This window comes from Anguilla anguilla, chromosome 16 (genome assembly GCF_013347855.1).
Source record: "Anguilla anguilla isolate fAngAng1 chromosome 16, fAngAng1.pri, whole genome shotgun sequence".
Classification (NCBI taxonomy): Eukaryota; Metazoa; Chordata; class Actinopteri; order Anguilliformes; family Anguillidae; genus Anguilla; species Anguilla anguilla.
The window spans coordinates 34431772-34452787 of record NC_049216.1 but is presented as its reverse complement, the minus strand read 5'-3'; the positions used below and the strand labels follow the sequence as shown (position 1 = coordinate 34452787).

The 21016-nt window shown below is 48.0% G+C and overlaps 1 protein-coding gene across 2 annotated transcripts; it reads right to left on the bottom strand.

Annotated features, from left to right (window-relative positions):
* Positions 1–7071: 7071 nt before the first annotated feature.
* Positions 7072–13298, bottom strand: LOC118215239 (insulin-like growth factor II). 2 transcript variants are annotated; one of them, XM_035395805.1, is made up of 4 exons: positions 13087–13298; positions 12020–12170; positions 9559–9755; positions 7072–7368 (listed from the first exon to the last, which is right to left on the bottom strand). In XM_035395805.1, the coding sequence occupies exons 1-4, from the start codon at positions 13159–13161 to the stop codon at positions 7129–7131; spliced, it is 663 nt and encodes a 220-aa protein (XP_035251696.1). In that variant the 5' UTR covers positions 13162–13298; the 3' UTR covers positions 7072–7128. The 2 variants fall into 2 exon arrangements, with proteins under 2 accessions (XP_035251696.1, XP_035251697.1); XM_035395806.1 differs by having other exon boundaries at positions 7072–7365.
* Positions 13299–21016: the final 7718 nt, after the last annotated feature.

Here is a 21016-nt window from a genome sequence, read left to right as displayed (position 1 = left end):
CCCAGCGGGCAGAGCGCTGGCAGTTGGACCAGGGCCCGCGGTTGGCAGCCACATTAGGTCATGACCGGCAACCCCACCATGGGGTAACCATGGTCACGCATTCTTCCATACCCCCCCCCCACTTGCGTTCTGATTGGACACCCCCGACCCCCCCCCCCCCCTTCCCCACGATAAAAGCCATTACTCCGCTGGAATGGTCTGACCTGTACAGTGTGTCCCGGCCTCCTCCGATAGCATTGTTTTAGCGCTCGAACACGCTCCTTTCACTTAAAAAACATGAATGAGAGAGTTCAGGCCCCCGTGAATGGAGTTCGCCTTGAGCGGCGTTCGATTTTCGTAATGAAATCAGTCACACTCGGCGTCCCCTGGCAGCGCGCTGCTCGTTCGCCCGGTCCTCACGCATAAAGCCCAGATTGTTCATTTCCTGCGCGACTCGATCTAATTGTCGGGTTCCCGATCGGACAAAGGAGGCCGTCCTAATTACGTGGTCGTGGTCTCTGACTTGGAGACACCAGCCGAAGGAGAACATTTGAATGTATCACGAATAACCGGCTATGTTTTGCCATAGCGTTTGTATTGACACACATTGATAATTCTTGCGGTGTTACAGTTGTGGTTCAGGACACCGTACAGCTGAGCCATGGCTGATCAGTGCCGTGGTTGCGCTGGTGACCGGACAGATGCTGGATGATGTCACGTTCTGGCCCATGCGTGTGGAGCTGGTGGTCAGGTCCACCTCGCTTCCAATTTTAGAATCTGGAAGTTTCCGTGTTGATCTAAATCGTGCCCTTGGGACAGCTTGCTTAAACGGGAAGTGGAACGTTCAGCCGTCCTGCTGGAGCGGTGGTGGTTCTCTTTAAGTGCTCCCCAGTCGCCTGTTTCTTAAGAGCGTGCCCAGTGATGGCCTGGCAGAGTAACGGCATTGCAGTAATGTCAGTCGCAGTATTGCAGGGTCACAGGCTGTCTGACAAGACCAGTCAGCCGTACTCTTTACACACCAACAGCTCGCTGCAAGACCGATGAGATCAGTGTCCACCAAGATTAGGAAAAACGGGGCTGGCTGCTGTTGTGCTAATTTCATTGTTCTCAAGGTTAATGTGATTGTCTGGCATTCTTGAGCTGAAGGTGGTGATAAAGATTGATTATGATTGTAAAGTATGATTATGATATCAGTGATGATGAAGGCTGATGTGCATTATTGTAGTGATTATGGTGGCATTGAAGATGATCTGGACTCATAATGAGATGATCTCAAGGGAGTGGAATTTTGAGAAGGCCCGCCCCCCGGCTGACAAGTCCCACCCCCCGGCTGACAAGTCCCACCCACTGGCTGATAAGGCCCGCCCCCTGGCTGAGAAGTCCCGCCCCCAGCTGAGAAGTCCCGCCCACTGGCTTAGAAGGCCCGCCCATCGACTGAGAAGTCCCGCCCACCGATCAGTGGTATGAAATGACGGGGGACACTTGGCTGGAATTATTTGTAAACTCCTTTAAATCATTATCTACATTTTATTCACGCATACTGCACATGCGTTATTAACTGTCTCATATGATCCTGTTTATGGGTGTCCCTAAAAAAGGTTAAAAACACGAGAAACACATGTGCCGGCATTTTGAAATAACATTTCCCCTTTGGAATATTTCATATTTCGTTTGATGTTTTGATTTCTGCAGACAAACGTACTACCTTGTTATTTAAATACAGGGCAAATATCTGTTTAGGCCCACGGCCAAGTGGAACGCTGGGAACTTTTTGTGTGTCGGCCAGACCGGATTATTCCACGACTGAAACCCAGCGTGATGCTTCCTATACGTTTGTTTGGAAAAGCCCAACGCAGCTTTTGAAAAGGCATCCAGTGTGAATGTTAAATGAGTATGCTTTGTGTGAATGTTGAAACTACATTACATATTGCATTACAGGCATTTAGCAGAAACTTTTATCCAGAGTGACTTGCACAACTAGAGTTTGAGTTGTCCTTTGGGCACTAAAAAGCCCACCACATGGTGTGGCTCATTCCATTTTCAATGGATTGTAATGCAACAGAGCTGCACCTTGGGACAGTGAAGATAACTTTGGCTGGTTATTCAGGCTTCCTGTCATTGCAAACTTAAAATGGGACGTTTAACCTATTTTAAAATGATTTATGATTTATTCCCAAAACTGGTAGGACTCGCTGCTGAAATATTTTGGCAAATTTTTATGAACGGTCTGGTGAATGTTCAATTATAGGGTCCACCCCCCCCCCCCCCCCCCCCCCCCCCCCATGTCCAGTGATGGTGACCTCACTAGTGCTGCCCATCAAGGGTCAGCCCTGCTTTCCTGTGGATCTGTTTCCCTGATTTTCTTTTCTTTTTCTCTCTCGGTGCATATTGGAGTGACTCTGGAGCGAGCTCTTTTTCTCCCCCTGAGATAATGCAGAATGCAAGAGTAAAAATGCAGGACAGAGAGGGAGGGAGGGAGGGAGGGAGGGGGGGGGGGCTTTATCCAGAACTGCTGCTGCTGCTGCTGCCTGGACTAGCTTCAGCAAAGCATGTCCTGCTGGGCCCTGGAGACTACCTCCACATCCATAACGTAAAAATAACTTCCTCCGCACGGTCAGAGTTCCCGCACAACGTGCGGCGCAAAAAACAAAGAGACTGAAAAAAAAAAACAGCCAAGGGTTTGTTTTAGGTTTCTCTCCTGCTGAACGCGCTCAATAATTTAACCCTTTATGGGAAGATTATGCCCCGTAACTGTAGTACAACAGCAAAATCCACCCCCCCATAGCAACCCCCCCTGCCCCAGGCTCCCCACAATCACACCCCCCCCCCCCACCCCATCAGTAATCGCAATCTTCAGCCCCTCTCATCATCACGACAACAGCCTGCATTCTCCTCCATTCCACTGCTTGTATTCTTTCACTCATTTTGGTTATATGGCTCAACAACAAAACAAGGAAAAAAGAGAACAAAATAAAAATTTATTTAGTAGTAGTAATTAATCCATCCTGTCTTCCCTCCCTCTTGTAGTGCTTTTGTGCAGAGGGTGATAAACTGCAGGCTATCTGCGGCTGACCTGGGTCTGACCTGGGTCAAATGCATATCTGAAATACTTCAAGTAGCTCACATACCAGATAAGCTGGGAAAAGGGCCTTGCAGACCATTCCTGGGAATTTTCATCAGAGCACAGTCTCTCACCGAAAAATGTAAAAATTTATCTGAGAGAAGGCTTTTGGCAAAAATACTTTCTTCTTAAAATTGTGAGAAATCTGAAAGAATTTTACTGGTATTTAAAATGTTGAATTATTGAGGTCTCTGTTCCTCCCCCTTCTTTCCTCTCCCTCTTTTTCCTCTCTCTCTCCCTCTCTTTCTCTCCTTCCTCTCCTCTCTCTCTCCCTCTTTTTCTCCTTCTTGTCCTCTCCCTCTCTCTTCTCCTCTCTTTCTCTCTCCCCCCTCTCTCCTTTCTCTCTCTCTCTTTCTCACTCCTTCCTCTCCTCTCTCTGTCTTCTCTTTCTCCCCCATCTCCTTACTCTTCTCTCTCCCTCTCTCTCTGGGCCAGATGGGACAGAGCAGGTTTAAAAGCAGCTGCAGTGCCCTTTCGGCCTGCTCCGCACTGTTCCCCCAGAACCGTTAAATAATTTACGCTGCGTGTAAGAACCCTGCGCTCTTCTGCACCGTGAACATGGGAGGCGTGCTGTGCACACGCATACACGCGAACGCACACGCGTCGTGTACATGCAAACAGTCCCATACACGCGTACACGCACACACACACACACATACACATGTACACACACACACACGCGTACACACACATGGACACATACACACACAGTCGTAGTGACAGTAAGAGGCCCAGAGATCAGAGGTGTTTGATAAACGTTCTTTTTTTATTGATATTAAAAATGAAGTACATGGATTGTGCATTTCGGCCATTTTAGCGTGCGGAGGTTAAGTTGATGACAGACACACAGGCTGAGGGGGACACTGAGACCGCTGGCGGGGAAACAGCCCCTTCATATTTACTGACCAGAAGTGGTTATCTTCTGTGCCATTCTGTCAGATCAATACAGTAAGACACTCAGTCCTAGCAGAGAGAATTGTGTTTTGTTTTTGTAAATGAAACGCAGAAAACCCACCATTCGATAAGCCATATGCAAAGTCACTGGGAGAAAACTTTATCTTGTGGACAATATAAGAACCAAAGTAGCAATGGATGTTGATAATAATTGTGCCGTTTTCGGTCATGACACTGAAACTTTACCAATGAAAAGACTGAACGATTGGCTGAGCGGCTCGTTTTGGACCAAAACCAAAAAAAAAAAAAAAAACTGAAATATTTTATCTGGCAGGCAGGGCAACATGTTCTCACCTGTCAATCACACCATGGGGGTAGTGGAAGGTGTCAGTTAAAATCAACCACCCCCCCCCTTCCATAACATTCCTATGAACTACAAGTCTCATCTATTCCTGAGAATTTGCACAGCCAATAGGGATTCAGCATGATAGCCCTTCATCGGATACATACTGACAACTGGCAAGGGGGGAGGGTTGGAGGGGATTTATAAAGATTGACAGAGCAACTAGAAATGCCACTGCTTTGGTTTGGCCCAATCGTGCTGTGTAGGAGTTGGTCACCAGCCTAACTAACCTGCTCAGTCCCATGGTAACAACTCCGTGTAAGAAGTCAAGAGTATTGGGGGTGGGGGGTAGGTATATAGTAGGTCTGTCGGATTTCAGCTTCCTCTCATGACCTACCATGGTGACCCCAGGACCACAGGCGTCACATGATGCGTGCGCTCGCACAACCACGGGCACGTATCCCATGATTCCCTCTGGCAAATACTAAAGTGGTTTACAGCTCAGTGGGTGGAGGGGGACGACCGGCGTGGTTTTTCTCCCACACGAATCTCCAGACAATCGTTGCATTATGACTTGCATCTTAGCCGTTAACTCCCCCAACCCCCCCCCCCCCCCACCCGCCCCATTCACACGGAAATGCCCCCATCTCAGGGACCCGGGGGGGGAGTACTTCAATCGCGAGCCTATTTTTGTGACAAAACACACCTAAGCTATCTGGGCTTCTGCTGCAGCTGTTAAAATATTGATCGGACATCACTGTGTGCGGAAAGGGAAGCAGAGAGGGGCGTATTTTTGGTACAAATAGCAAATCCGCTATGAAAGAAGAACCGAGAGAGAACATATAAATTGAATCTGTCAGTTGCGCGTTCAGTGCTACGTATATTATTTGGACCAATTTTTCATATATATATTTTTTTTTATAACAAAATAAATAATGCCTTTATACAGTGCCATTATTTGTATTTAAATCACCAAAAAAAAGCTTGGCGGCTCATTCTGCAAGACACAGCTCAGACTAAGAGGAGATCACACGTCATCCCTGGACGCTAATAATACATATTCAAGTATTTGTCTTCAAGCAAAAGCATGTGAATACTACTGATGAACAATACAATGTTAGTTGACATTATTGCTGTTTTTTCCCTTTGACTTGAAATTTGTGCCTTTTTTTTTTTTTTAAAGAAATGTAAAATAATATCATATTTAACAACAATAAAAACAATAGCAAAAAATTACAAAAAAGAAAATAACTATCTTGCAAACAGGAATGTCACGGTAGCACAGTCTGATGGGATTTTTTTTGTGTTTTTAAAAACGATTATTAAAAAGAAAATAAAAAATAAAATCACACTTGCTTCACGTTCGACAAGGTTCGACTTCCTCAAACAGAGCGTCACAGAGGGAGATGGGGGGGGGGCGGGTCACTCAGTATCGTTTGGATTTCCCCAAGCTGAGCGCCCTTCTGAGCGCCATGGCAACGTTCTGATTGTGCGTGGGCGGGGCTTGTCCACCTGCTGTTCCCATGGCAACGCCACTGCATCCCTGTGACTCCTCCTCCTCCTCCTCCAGCGTCTCTACGGTGACGTCCCCGTTTCACACCTCCGGAAACAAAGCCGTTTTTTTCCCCTCTTCTTTTTTTTTTTTTTTTTTTTTAAAAAGTCACACTTTCCATAAAACGGAAAGCTTAATAATTATTCAAAAGAAAAATAAAAAAAACAAAACGTGCATTTTCAGCTCTTTCTCCTCTTTGAGTCCGTTCCCAAAGCTAGCACCATGACATTTATTTCTTTTTTTTTGAGCTACATGTTCATTGTTCATAAAAAAATAGTGCCTTTTTTTTCTTTACTTAAAAACAAGAACTTTGACGTAATCCGTGGCGATGTGCAATCTGCAGACTCTTCCACCTGCTTTTCTTTCATTTGTGATTTTCGTTTTTTTTTTTTTTTAAAGGTGCTGGAACAGGAATCTAATTCAAACAAAATAATTCCTTACAGTGTGGATATCCCTCTTTAGCGTTACAGGTGCAAACTAATAAGAAAAGAAGAAGTGTAAAGAGATGGTGTCTGTGGTGGGAAACTGCCACGGGGGCGGAGCCTCTGCCACGGGGGCGGGGCCTCTGCCACAGGGGCGGAGCCTCTGCCACGGGGGCGGGGCCTCTGCCACAGGGGCGGAGCCTCTGCCACGGGGGCGGAGCCTCTGCCATGGGGGCGGGGCCTCTCGCGCTGGCGCTCTCTCCCCCTCAGTCTTTCTCCCCCGCTGAGAAGAGCGGTCTGCTGCGTGTGTGTGTCCTCCCGACGTTCGCCAAGCCGTAGACCTCGCTCCTCTTCTTCCCTTTTTCTCCTCCTCCTCCTCCTCCTTTCTCCTCTTTGTACTTTGTGCAGGAATCCACCTGAACTGCTTTCAGCTGGTTGAACTGTTCACTTTTGAGCGTGCATTTTGTGTGTGAAAGAGAAAGAGAGAGAGAGAGAGAGAGAAAGAAAGAAAAAGATTTGAGACAGGCGACTACTTGTATGGGTGTGTAAGACAATTAGAGAGAGAGAGAGAGAGTAGAGACAGGAGACTGTGCTTGTATGGGTGTGTCAGAGAATGGAGGGAGGTGGTGGGGCAGCGGGGCTTTTGGCTTGGGGGGGCGAGGGGGGGGGCCGGGGGGGGGGGGGTCGCTGGTCGGGCGAAGGGCCGGAGGAGACTGCCACAGAAATGACGTCAGAAACAAAGCTATAATCCCCTATAGTCTTTTTTTTTTCCTTTCTTCTTCCTCTTGTCCGACTCCCGTCCGCGCGACGGCTGGGTTCACTTGTGCACGGCGCGGGTTTCCGTGGGCGCCGCCGCGGGGGGGGGGTCCCGGCTGGGCAGGATGATGAGGGGCCGGTGGCTTCGGGCCTGCTCCCGGGCCCTGGCCCGCTCGGCCTGCCGGCGGAGCTTCCGCGCCCGCAGGACGCCCGGGACGCCCCGCCGCAGGCGCTGCGCCGCCTTCCGCTGCCACGCCTCGTATTTGGAGTACCGCACCGCCACGTGCCGCCGGCCGTCCTGCTGCCCGGACAGAAACAGAGAGAGAGAGAGAGAGAGAAAGGGATGAGAGTGAGGAAGGAGAGAACTCTGGGAGCAGCCCCCGCCAACCCGCCAATCCCCCCTTCCACGTCCTCCACCTCCCCCCCCAAACCCCCTCCTCCTCCTCCACCCCAAACCCCCTCCTCCTCCCTCTTTCAGAAACAGAAACAGTGGCTAATGCTAGCGCTAGTGCCCGGGTAATTACGCTGCAAAGAAGGGTTTTTCTGGGGGGGGGGCAGCTCCAGGCATGTCGGGACACGTCCGGCTGTGAGGCCCGCGTGCGAACGCGCCCGTCTCTGAGACTCGGGTCCCTGCCGCTGACCCGCTCAGCACCGGACTCCACACTGCGGCGCTCCCAAAAACCCGCTTCGCTCAGAATATCCAAGAGGTTCCAGAAACACGGGACCCGTAAACGTGGGCTGGTTTCTCCAGTCCCTCTGAAGAGACACAGGAAGAGAGACCATCCTTCTGGCAGCCGATGACTTTGATTGGTGCATCGGCGCGCCAGGGTGCTGTCTGCTGTACGGACGCGCTCGTTAAAGTCTGGTTCGGACCGGGTCGGCCTATCAGAACGCCTCAGCACACGCGGGCTCAGGACCCGGGCTCGGGACCGGGCTCGGACCCAAAGGAATGCGGGCTCCTCAGCACACGCGGGCTCTGGACCGGGCTCGGACCCAAAGGAATGCGGGCTCACGTAGAGTCGAGCTGAGGTTTTTTGGGTCCGTTTCAAAGCTCCAGTCGCTGTGGTTGCCACGCTCGGCGGAATCCAGCGTGGAGCTTGTTTAGGGGGACGGGGGATGGGGGTTACACAAACACCAAAGGGCTTCCCCCTCGTTTTCACTTCAATTTGGACCCAAAAACCCACTGAGCTGAACGGGCAGCACCTCAGTTTCACTCAGATCAGCTCTGTTGCTGCAGTCGAGTTAACTGTGCAATCAGTTACTTCAATCTGTCCGTTAAATAGTAATGACAAAAGCCAGGAGAAAACTCAGCTCTCCAGGACCAGGGTTGGACACATACCTCTGGTATGTACTTAATAACATCAAAGGGCGATTTTCAGGCAGACATGGCCAGGCATTTCTGTCTGTGGGAGTCAGGTGTACCCTAACAAAGCCCCCCGCTCCCGTAGGAAGGGGGGGGCGGGGGAGGCTGCCCGGGTAGGGGGGGCTGCCCCCGTGCTGTCAGCGGGAGGTGCAGCGGCCTGGCGTACCGCCGCGAGGAACGCGCTCGGCTCGCACTCCCCGCTCCAGCACGCTTTCACCTTGGGAGTGTTCGCTTGACCCCTCCGGATTATTCCGCCTCGCGCTGAAACTACAATATTTTTCCACCTTGCTCAGCAGATTTGAGAGGCAGAGAGAGAGAGAGAGAGAGAGAGAGACTCTTGCTCAGCTCAGCACGACTCGCTCAGCGAGATAAAAGAGACTTATTTTTAACATCTTTAATCCCACGGCCGCTGCCTGTGGGTCCCGTGAAAACAGAGGCGGGGAGGGGCCGTGGGGGGGGGGGGATCAGAGAGAGGCGGCGCTTTCTCACGGTGATAAGAGATCGTGACGTCACACACCTTGCTCAGCGGCGGTAGAGCGAGAGTGAGACCTACGGCGGGTTGGCAGTACACGCCTTGTGTTCAGTTTTGGGAGCACAGGCGTGACGTACACTGCGCTTGTGGCACAGGTTATGCACAGGTACCAGCTGTGGTACACACCTTGCTCAGTGGCAGTAACAGTGAGCTTGCACTACACACCTTGCTCAGTGGTGGGTAACAGACCTGCTGAGAGGTAGCACTACACACCTTGCTCAGTGGTGGGTAACAGACCTGCAGAGAGCTAGCGCTACACACCTTGCTCAGTGGTGGGTAACAGACCTGCAGAGAGCTAGCGCTACACACCTTGCTCAGTGGTGGGTAACAGTGAGCTAGCGGTACACACCTTGCTCAGTGGTGGGTAACAGTGAGCTAGCGCTACACACCTTGCTCAGTGGTGGGTAACAGACCTGCAGAGAGCTAGCGCTACACACCTTGCTCAGTGGTGGGTAACAGTGAGCTAGCGGTACACACCTTGCTCAGTGGTGGGTAACAGAGAGCTAGCACTACACACCTTGCTCAGTGGTGGGTAACAGAGAGCTAGCACTACACACCTTGCTCAGTGGCAGTAACATGGAGCTAGCGGTACACACCTTGCTCAGTGGCGGTAGCACAGGCAGCGCAGGTAGCGCAGGTATGACCTGCAGGGAGCTGGCGGAGACGTCTCTCTCCGACTTGGCGGGCTTGGCGCAGTACTGCTCCAGGAGATTCAGGTCACAGCTCTGGAAACAGCATTCTTCCACAATTCCCTTCTGTGACCGCCTGCTGTTCGCCCTGCTGGTGGGTCTGCCTGGAGAGAGCGAGAGAGAGAGAGCATGTTTAGAGAGGGTTCCCCAACAGTCCTCTTATAGAGACTGGTATTGACTTTGGTCTAACCTGTTTTTTTTAATCCAATCAAAACAACCACAACAAAGCGTGTGGTTCTGTTTGCTAACCACAGAAAAGCACAATGATTGGTTCCTGAAGCCCCACCTTGCGAACAGGTGTTGCATGTTTTTTGTTTTTTTTGGGTTCTATTTTACTTTTGAAAAAAAAATCAGAATTTTGGCATCACCATCAGGGCAAGGTTTGTCACCAGCTTTGTGGATCAGATCACTCCTTACTCTGCCGCCTTGCCCTGAGAGCCACAGGATCTGCTGCTTTTCCTATTCACCCTCAAATCAAGTCCATCCTATTCAGACCCAAGAGCCCAGGACAGGTGAGTCACCTGCGTAATCAACTGCGCTAATCTATCAATTAAGTGGAGAGTCATACAAAGCAGACCCTGCAGCTCTCCTGGACCAGGGGCTGAGGTTCAGTTCTGGTCTGAGCTGCCATAATTACTGAACACATGAATGAGTGAACACATGAATGAGTGAACACATGAATGAGTGAACACATGAATGAGTGAACACATGAATGAGTGAACACATGAATGCGTGAACACATGAATGGGTGAACACATTAATGATTGAACACATGAATGACTGAACACATGAATGAGTGAACACATGAATGATTGAACTCTGAATGAGTGAACACATGAATGAGTGAACGCATGGATGAGTGAACACATGAATGGGTAAACACATTAATGGGTGAACACATTAATGATTGAACTCTGAATGAGTGAACGCATGGATGAGTGACCACCACCTCACAGCATTGCGATAATAGCCCAGAGTAACACACACACACACAGAGAACACACACACACACAGGACAGAGGCACACAGCTGGTTTTGGTGAGTGAGTGGTCAGAGTGGAGACTCGTTGACCTCGCTCACTGGCTCGCCCGCTCACTGCTAGCTCAGCACGGATGAAGGGAAAGAGAGACACGCGACAGACGGACGTCTGACGGACGGGGGTGGAAAGCGAGGGAGCGGAGGAGGGGCGGGGGCTGGGGAAATAGACGGGTGTGCGGTGTTTTCGGCTGCCGGGCTTAATGACCGCTTCCTCTGAACCGTCTGTGTTTCTGCGGAGCTTCCCGAGGCTAACGTAGCAGGAAAAAAAGCTCCTTTCTCACAGCCGAGAGGGGGAGAAGCTGAGCATCGCACTACTCTCTCTCTTCACTCGGCACTGCCGGACGCTTCGAGAGCCACGACACAGCTTGTCAATGACGAGGGCAACACATAAATAAAATAACACTTTGAAACGTTTGCCTGTCCTCCTCAGTCCCGAGAGGAAAGGATGGACATGTCCACAAACACCTCAGTTTCATTCACCTAAAAGGGTCCACTGGGTCAATTTCCTGTGTCCCTGTATCACACTCAAAATCCCTTTATGAGTGACCCATTCATCAAATTATTTAATCTGTCAGATTTACGGGACTATAGAGTAAAGTGGCGGTGACTTTAATATGAGTTTGTCCACATGCCATACGATTATGTTTAAGAAAACTTTTTAATCTTAATCAATCACAAAAAGTAAATTGCTCGTTTTTAATTAAATTAGTTATCTATATTAATACTCGTTATTCCTCAACTCTGTTTGATCATTCTCATCTGGTTGTAATTTTATCAGTATTAATACTCGCGATATCGTAGCATGGGAACGAACTGGAGTTTAACGGAATACCATTTTGGCCACCATAAGATTACTTTCCCCCAGTGGAATTTGCGAGTAAACAAAACCGGTTATTGAAGCTGGTTTAGCGGCGCGCCTCAGGTCTGCGGTGTCTTTCAGAAGAGCCGCTACACTATTTTCTATGAACATACTTGAATGTGTCTGTGTCAGTTACGAGCTGACACGGAGACACCCGCCCCCCAACTCAACCCCCTTGTGACCTCGCCCCTTTGACCCATAAACAGTACAAAGAATATTAAAAATGTTCAGAATGACTGTAGCTACCCCCATCGAGCACTGCTTGATAAATATAAGAACAAATGATTGGAATCCGAAAACATATGCTCAAAATTCTGATGAAAGTAACTGTCCGGTAAGAGAATGTTATACAAAACGGTGAGCAAGAAAGTGCGCTCGCGCATACACAAACACACACACACACACACGCGCGCGCTCGCGCGAGCACACGCACACACACGCGAGACAAATAAGAAAAGTGAGAACACGTACTAAAATAGAAGCCTCTGTCTTCACATACGAATTGCAGCGCGTCTACCAGTTCTCCGCCACACAGCGTCTCTCCAGAGCCCGCATCCACGACGTACATCGTCAGCGCCACCGTGAATATCAGCGCTCGACTTGAGAGGGACATCTTTCTGATCTGAAGGGAGAAGAAGCTATTTAAGTCATGGTAACAACCCCCAAACACATACGCACTTGAGGAACCCTTGGTATTCCAGAGTACCTAGATCCATTCTGTCACTGAACTGCTGGAAAACCCTCGCATGTTATCACAAGCCGTGCTTTCCATGACAGCCCAAAACCTCACATCGGAAAACTTTAAACCTGCATGTGTGTTTTAACCCAAACCTTCGATGAGTTTGAAAATACCGGCATAGGTTGCTCATTATTTAGCCTGTGCATGTACATGTACAAAACAACTCTACACACTTTTATCTGACCTGACATGTCATTGGATGTTTCAAAAGCTCGAGAAATATAGAAAATCGTAATTTGCCCTTAATACAGTGGCCTTTGTTGTGCACTCATTTATACCAGAGTCTATCACTCACCATGTCAATATATCCAACATTGCTTTTTGTCTTGTAGGCTAAATTCGAGCGCGTTCCAGCGCTCTCTTAAACAATTTCTTAACTCCAGACTTCAACTATTTAAAATCCTGTAGCCTATACTCGTTTACTCAGCAATACGAAGCACAGCGCCCCCTGGCGCTAAGGACTACCCCTCGCTTTAAGTGTTTGCGCTGCGCTCAACAAACAAGCCGTCTTAAAGACAAGAACAAAGATGTCACGACTTCAGAATGCACGGTAATAATAATCACCACAATAGAAGTGCAACGCATACAAAAATAAATGGTTCATGTTCTTTCGAGATTTAAAACATCCACTGCACCACAAAGTATTCCTGTTTTCCCAGCTATCAATATGATTCGATGCTCACATCTTTTTGACAGCTGTAGCGTTGGAGTGGGCAGTCATCTGCGTTCACTGAGAGTGAAATATTACACTGCATAAAATAAGTACAGTACAGTTATCTTAAAATTCTTAAAATATTACCTTCGTTTGTCTTTTTGCTGTCCTTACGCAGGTGTGACAGAGAGATTGGTAGCCGTAACTTTGCTGTTGCTCCATGTCTGCTGCGCAGCTGTGTACGTGAAATGTATTTGGTAGTGCCGTTGAAGGTAGAATAGTTTCCCGGTTGCTGCGGCTTTAGAGATGTTGTATGAAGCTGTCCCAAAGCTTTGGCGACAGACAAAAGTTCTCGCTGTGAACTGTTATATACCAAAAACCCGCCCCTTCACCCCCCCTCCTTTTTTTTTTTTTTTTTTGCTCCTCGCGCATGTGTGAATCGCCAAGGCGACCGAAGATGATAAAATGTATCGGGCTTCTGGGAAACTCAAGCTCATTCCTGAATTTGGAAATAAGTTCTATGCATTTAATGAATCCATAGAGCTATATTTTTCTTGGAAACACGGCTCGTTTTTTTTTCTGACTCATATTTTCAGTCCGTCTCGTGGAAGCGCAGAGATAATCAATTCAATAAAACAGGTCATTCTTCAGAAACCCCAAATCAGTTCGCTAGATGGAATAGTGTTAGCGATATTTTTTTTTTGTTTTTTGTTTTTTTTTACAGTAAAACGTTCGCTGGCCCTACACAGGATCGGTGAAACTACTTGGTAGATTACGTGCATGCGCAAGACGAGAGGAGTTCCCTATTCGCTGCATGTGGTCGTTCATACATGTTCGTTGTGTAATGTCAGTTCTGTAACACGCTTAAAAGTAAAATAGAACGATTATCTATAGTTTCATACATGCGCCGAGCCCACTCGGAAAACTTTAAATTTACAGACATTGAACGGTCAACGTTCGTCCCGTGCCGCTGGAAAAATCCACGGATAGTGGAAGAGGAAGGTTTGCTTAGTAATTAAACACCACAGTGCTTTGCTACTGGAATAACCACGAAACCCGTCGTTTAACCTACCCGTTTGCAGGCAATTTTTGGGGCTCAACGGTCTGTTTAACGGCGACCGCACGGTGCAAAATGCGTACCCCCCAGATTAAGGTGCTTTCTCAGTGAGCGCTGTAGGACAGGACAGGTGGAATTTGAAACCCGCCATGCCACATACAGCTGAGCAGCTGAACCCACGCCACTTTCATCGCTTTGTTCAAATGAATCCGTTCATCTTTTATCTTCGCCGTGTTCTCAGTGTTTGCCAAATTAAGGACAATTATGACGCAATGTTTTTTTGTGGTCACATATAATGACTTGACTATTTGACTGTTTTAAGTCCATGAGATAGGGAAAGCCACCTTTGATTCAGTGAGTTTCCATTGACTTGTTGTCCATCATTTTACTGAATGATGGGTGGCTTTGTTTTTCTTGCTAAAGAAAGAATTAGACTTCACAGAACTCTTGTTTTCACATGGACTTTTCCCCCCAGTAGTTGGCCTGTTATAGGTCTGGAGAGTCTTGCAGATTTAATCTGTTGCAACCTTTGAAAATGGAAAATGTTCTTGCGTATTGAAGTCTGCAGTTGTCCTTTGCCCAAGCTCACATTGTTGAATTGAAACAAAAAGAGTTTGATCTGACTTTGTAACAACAGCATTGTCTGTGCTTCGGTCACGTTACAGCTGGCCTTCAGGTGCCTTATTCAACAGCTTTTGGGTTTTACAAGTGTCTCTGTTGCAGACCAGATTATAAAGCCAGGACCCACTTACTGTACTAGGTCCTCCTGACAGGCATGCTGGTCATTGACCTTTAACCCACATCCCTCAGGTCTGTGTTCCTTCAGGTGATTTAATCCCTCAGGTGATTTAATGATTTAGTTTCCTTTGATCTGTCATTAGCACGCATGATTAGAATACACTGCTGGATGTGACCCAGAAAATGTGTCACTGAAGCAAGACGTGCTATCAAAAGGCGTATTTTGTTGAGTTAGTTGTGAGCAGTGGTGAAAATGAAAGGTCTCCTTTTAAAACTGTCAGTCATCTGCAGGGTAGTCTAAAGGGTTAAATTGTCTCAGATGATTATTTGTACACGGTCTGGTCCAGAGGATGGACCAGTGCTGAATCTGAAGATCCTTGCACAATACTGAATCTGAATCTCCTTGCACAATGCTGAATCTTGCTCAGCGCTGAATCTGAAGCTCCTTGCACAATGCTGAATCTGAAGCTCCTTTCACAATACTGAATCTGAATCTCCTTGCACAATGCTGAATCTTGCTCAGCGCTGAATCTGAAGCTCCTTGCACAATGCTGAATCTGAAGCTCCTTTCACAATACTGAATCTGAATCTCCTTGCACAATGCTGAATCTTGCTCAGCGCTGAATCTGAAGCTCCTTGCACAATGCTGAATCTGAATCTCCTTGCACAATGCTGAATCTTGCTCAGCGCTGAATCTGAAGCTCCTTGCACAATGCTGAATCTGAAGCTCCTTTCACAATACTGAATCTGAATCTCCTTGCACAATGCTGAATCTTGCTCAGCGCTGAATCTGAAGCTCCTTGCACAATGCTGAATCTGAAGCTCCTTGCACAGTGCTGAATCTTGCTCAGTGCTGAATATGAAGCTCCTTGCACAATTCTGAATCTGAAGCTCCTTGCACAATGCTGAATCTGAAGCTCCTCGCACAATGCTGAATCTTGCTCAGCACTGAATCTGAAGCTCCTTGCACAATGCTGAATCTGAAGCTCCTTCACAGTGCTGAATCTTGCTCAGTGCTGAATCTGAAGCTCCTTGCACAGTGCTGAATCTTGCTCAGTGCTGAATCTGAAGCTCCTTGCACAGTGCTGAATCTTGCTCAATGCTGAATCTGAAGCTCCTTGCACAATGCTGAATCTTGCTCAGCGCTGAATCTGAAGCTGAATGCTGAATCTGAAGCTCCTTGCACAGTGCTGAATCTTGCTCAGTGCTGAATCTGAAGCTTCTTGCACAATGCTGATCTCCTTTAAATTACCCTGGGTTTGGATGCGAAAGGGTGACGGCCCCTGGTCCAGTCATAGCATTTCATTTAAACCAAATTTTAAAAAAAAGCCTCCCTTCTAAATTACAGTGAGTCATACGGGCTGAACAGCCGCCTGTACCCCCCCCAGAACAAAAACAAACAAAAAAAAGTACAAACAATGAAAGGAGTGTGGGGTTACCTGGGCCTGTGAATGGCTTTGGGCTCACGGCCCGCTGCCGCTCGCGCACAATGAGCTGAGCTGAAGACCTGTGGCAAGGAGGACGCGTCGGCCCTTCAGAGGGGGGGGGCACCGTGATTACTCACATTATAATGCGCCCGGGCAGCTGGGGCATTTGAGCGAAAAGCCGAGCGAAAGCTGAGTTGTGAGTCATGCGGACGGGTACAGCGGCTTTATTCCGGTCAGGTTTTGACTCATCTGGTTGGTTGTGTAGGGGCCCGGACAGGTGTGTGTAGTTTTATTGTTTATCGGGTTTGATTCTCAGGAACCTTTGGGCAAAAAAGCTTTTGACCCAATTATGGTGGATTTGGATTTGGAGAGTTTCATGATAGTGGGGAGGCGGTGGGGACTGGATCTTGTGATTCTCTCTTCTCTGTTCTTGCGTTCATATGCATTTTTGCATAAATAATTTTAAAAACACTTTTTCTGCATCATCAGAAAGAGGGAGACCTGCCCCTCTGCAGTATGGGGCTTTGGAGGACCAGAGAAGATCAGGGCGTGGGTGCCCTAGGCCCTTGGGCCTCCACCCTTGTCGGACTGCCGCCCCCCGCCCCCCGTTTTTGGGTGAGGGTGCTAGTGCCGTCTTTAGGGACTTGTGTCTCGTGGTCGCCGTGGCCGTCGTCCAGGGCCCCGGGGTCAGACCACAGGGCCTGTCCCGTGCGGTCACCACGGAAACCAGGCGAGCATCACACGCCGGACCCGCCGTTTAGCGGGTACCTGTAACCGCCGGCAACGGGCAGCCGCTGCCTGGGGCCTGAGGTTCGCCCGCCAAAATCGTCGGTGTCGCTGTCGATAAGTCACAAATGACCCCCCTCACCCCCCGCCCCCCCCCCCGCCGCCGAGCCGGAACCCTGCCCCGCCCTAAACTGCCCTTCATTCACGGCTTTGTGATTAACGCTGATTATAGCGTGCGCCCGCCATCGGCTCGATCGCCGAGTCGCGAAACGATCTGACGGAACGTTATCATTATGGGATGTTTTACGAGGGCCTGCCGCACGGTGATTGGCCCATTGACGCAGAGGCCCGTAATCTCTTCTGGGAGATTTCGGTCTCACCGAACCTCTACACAGGAAACAGGGCTGCTGGACGTGGACTCTTTCTGTAGGAGCTGCATTTGGACATGAAACGGGAACAAATTCCATGTGCGGTCATATCCACAGGTGATTTTTGACTTTTTTTTTGACGCCCTTGCTAAAAAGTGAAACGCCAGTTGCGTTTTGAGATTTGAGCGTATAAACTGAGCGGGCAGGACAGGGTCCCTGTCGGCGGTATTGACACGCGGTGGGACCCGCCTCCCGGACCCGTCCGTTCCCTGCGTGGGCCTGCGGTCAGCGGCTCAAATGAGCGCCCTGACGCACGCGTCTGTGCTCCCGGGGGGGGGGGGGGGGGGGGGGGGGGGGGGGGGGGGGGGGGGGGGGGCGGGGGGGGGCGGAGCCAGACATGAGCGCACGGCGGGGATTTGAAGGCGCACCAGTAACAATTTGTAACAAAGGATTCTGAAGTCAGCCGTGTGACCGAACAGCAGCTGAGGGCACGCTACCCGCCCCCCCCGCCCCCCTCCCCCATACGTGGACGTCAGAACCCCCCCCCCCCCCCCACTTAATACTGCCCGCTAAATACTGTCCGCTTCAAAAACACGGGCCTCCGTTTAGACTTCAGAGCCTGTCTGCTTAATACTGCCCACCTCAAAAACGCGGGCCTCTGTTTAGACTTAAGGCCCTGTCCTCTTCATAAACACGAGCCTCTGTTTAGACTTAAGGCTCTGTCCTCTTCATAAACACGAGCCTCTGTTTAGACTTAAGGCCCTGTCCTCTTCATAAACACAAGCCTCTGTTTAGACTTAAGGCCCTGTCCTCTTCATAAACACGAGTCTCTGTTTAGACTTAAGGCCCTGTCCTCTTCATAAATACAAGCCTCTGTTTAGACTTAAGGCCCTGTCCTCTTCATAAACACGAGCCTCTGTTTAGACTTAAGGCCCTGTCCTCTTCATAAATACGAGCCTCTGTTTAGACTTAAGGCCCTGTCCTCTTCATAAATACAAGCCTCTGTTTAGACTTAAGGCCCTGTCCTCTTCATAAACACAAGCCTCTGTTTAGACTTAAGGCCCTGTCCTCTTCATAAATACGAGCCTCCATTCAGTCTTCAGAGACCGAATCATTAAGGAAAGAGCTTAATACCAAAATACATTGGAGAAAAAACTGTCTTAATGATTATGCTGTATTTAAATTGCTGAGATGCTACTACATAGAAACATGTAACAACCAAGTTTGTAAAAAGTTGTAGTTTCATCATGTTTTGTCTTTAATGATTAGGTGTGGAGGACAACAGGTGTTGTGAGAGGGGAGGGGGGGGGATAGAATAGCTGGGGTGTGGTGGAAATGGGACTGTAGGTGTCATCAGGAGGCCATGAGTTCAAATCCCTGGTCGGTCGCTATTTTGTGGTACCTAACCTGCACTGCCTCAGTTAAATATCAATCTTAATAATGTGCATGATGTCAAGTTTAATAAAACATACTAGCACTCATGCTGACGTTGAGACTCACTTTCACTGTTGCTGCAATACTGGAGAGATGCCTTTTTTTAAACAGTAGTGAGACAAATTGTTTATTGAGACAGAATAAGCATATAAAACACTGAGAACTAAACACTTCACAACACATTTTAAGAATTATTTTATTGTCCTGTGCAGAGGCAGGTGGATATATCGATGAAAGAAGGAGTGGAGGATAGAGGTGAAGAAAGGGACGAATGGGGAAAAGAACCTCCGAGAAGGACGGAAAGGTAAGGAATAAAGCAATCGCATTACCCTTCAAAAGATGTTACGGTTCCTGCTCTTTCCCGATGTTCTGATGCCCCTAGTGGCCACGGGTGGTATGACACACGGTTGAATGAATGGGCGCGAGAGAAGTTGACGTCTGAATGAGGGGAAACATCATATTTGCATGAAAGGAAGTGGAAAACTGCAACCACAGACTTGAGGTTTGGCCAGTCTGTATAATGTGCACATTTCACTGGCTTCTTAAGATCTTTATCATTGAGATTTATTTATTTATTTTGGTAATGTATTCTTTTAAAAAACTGCGCAACATGCACATATTTGGAAAATATGTTGTTAAATGTTATTAGATCAAAAACTGAGTCAGAGACCACCCTTATGTTCATTCAGTTTCCAGACAAATCAGTCACTGAGTGCATTTTTTTTCAGTGTCAGACAATAATGTAGGAAACATATATTTAACAGAAAATTACAGGAAAAACTTCCAGCGCTACATCAGTATATGTCCCACTCTTTCTTTTGTGCTCTCTAAAATAGAAATGGGGGGAAAAAAACAGTTTCCAGAACTGGAGTTCAAAATGTCATCCGCACATACAAGGAAAATGGGACTCCTAACAACCGTGCAAGAACTGGTAGACCACTGTCTACGGCTGTCTACCACCAGCACCGTCGCGAAGACAATACTTAAAGTGTTTATCTTTGAGAGATAGGAAAAAACGAAGCTCAACCCTGGCTGCAGATCTGAAGAAATCCACTGGCGTTTCTGTCCGTCCTTCCACCGTGAGAAGGCAACTCAAGTGCTGTGGGTCTGAGAGGTTGTGGAGCTGTCAAAAAGCCACCACTGAGAAATGGAAATGAACAAAAGAGATGAAAGTGTGCACCAGTGCAGCGAAACTGGACACCTGAGACGTGGAGTGAGGTTTCATGGGTCGATGAGTCTAAAGTCTGATATTTTCAGAAGTAAGAGAAGGTAGTACGTACGCCACTGAAGCGACGAAAGAGTCTCGGAACCGTGTCTACAACCATCAGTCAGTCAAGCACGGTGGAGGACCAGTGCAGGTTTGGGGTTTCTGGATTTGCCGATCTGGTTTTTATTGGAAGACTTCATGAACGAACGATGATAAATACAAATAAATCACGTCGCATCACGCAGTGCCCTCAGACGACGTTTGACTGGGGGAGCAAATTCATCCTACAGCGAGATAATGACCTCAAACGCACTGCTCAGACAGCGAAGCTGCTGGTGTTCTCAGAACTGTGGATTGCCCCCCGCCCCCCCTCCTCCCCGCTCCCCCTGAGTCCTGACCTCAACATAATTGAATGCGTTTAGGATTACTTGGATCGAGAGAAGCAGAAAATGCGACCAACTTCTAAGAATGAACTTCGGAGGTGTTTACAAGAAGCATGGAAAAAAAAAACCCCTGCTTCTTATTTTCTTGGAAAAACTCGAAGCAAGTCTCCCAAAAATAATGGAAGTGTAATGAAGGTGAAGGGAGGACACTCTGAATGCTGAAAGATTTCATATTGCACATAGTTACAGAAATGTATGTGTCATTTTGAATCAAATATATGTTTGCGGCATTGTTTTCTGACAGCGGAAAATAAATAACTTGTACTTAAGGGTGGTCTCTGGCTTCTGCTGATACTATACATGCATACATTCATTCTCTTATTCATTAATCCTTCCCAATAATTCTTTTTAAAAAATCTCTAAACTTCTGAACAAAAAAACTGTTTTGGGTAATAATACTAAGCAAATTATTACATATTATTACACAGCAAAGCTCATTTTGAGGCCACATAATCTCTTATTTTGTGAACACCATCACTTTTGCAGTTAGTGTTTATTAGTTGACAAATGTATTTTTTTTAAACCAGTCTTTTTCACATTCATGTAAGGCTTCACAGAAACACTGAAATGACCCCAAATACATGTATGCTTTAGGTATTAAACAGCTTTTTCAGCAACAAACAGTTCAAGACGATGTTACAGGAAAAAACTAGAACAATGCCTTCACTGTTTGAAAC

What these genes read in the sequence shown, in the direction of transcription:
- LOC118215239 (XM_035395805.1), bottom strand. Translation starts at nt 13,161, where the DNA reads ATGGAGCAACAGCAAAGTTACGGCTACCAATCTCTCTGTCACACCTGC. An exon ending in CAGCAAAAAGACAAACGAAG is followed by an intron (nt 12,171 to 13,086) that starts GTAATATTTTAA and finishes TTCTCCCTTCAG; the next exon opens with ATCAGAAAGATGTCCCTCTC. An exon ending in TGCTACCGCCACTGAGCAAG is followed by an intron (nt 7,369 to 9,558) that starts GTGTGTACCGCT and finishes CTGTCCGGGCAG; the next exon opens with CAGGACGGCCGGCGGCACGT.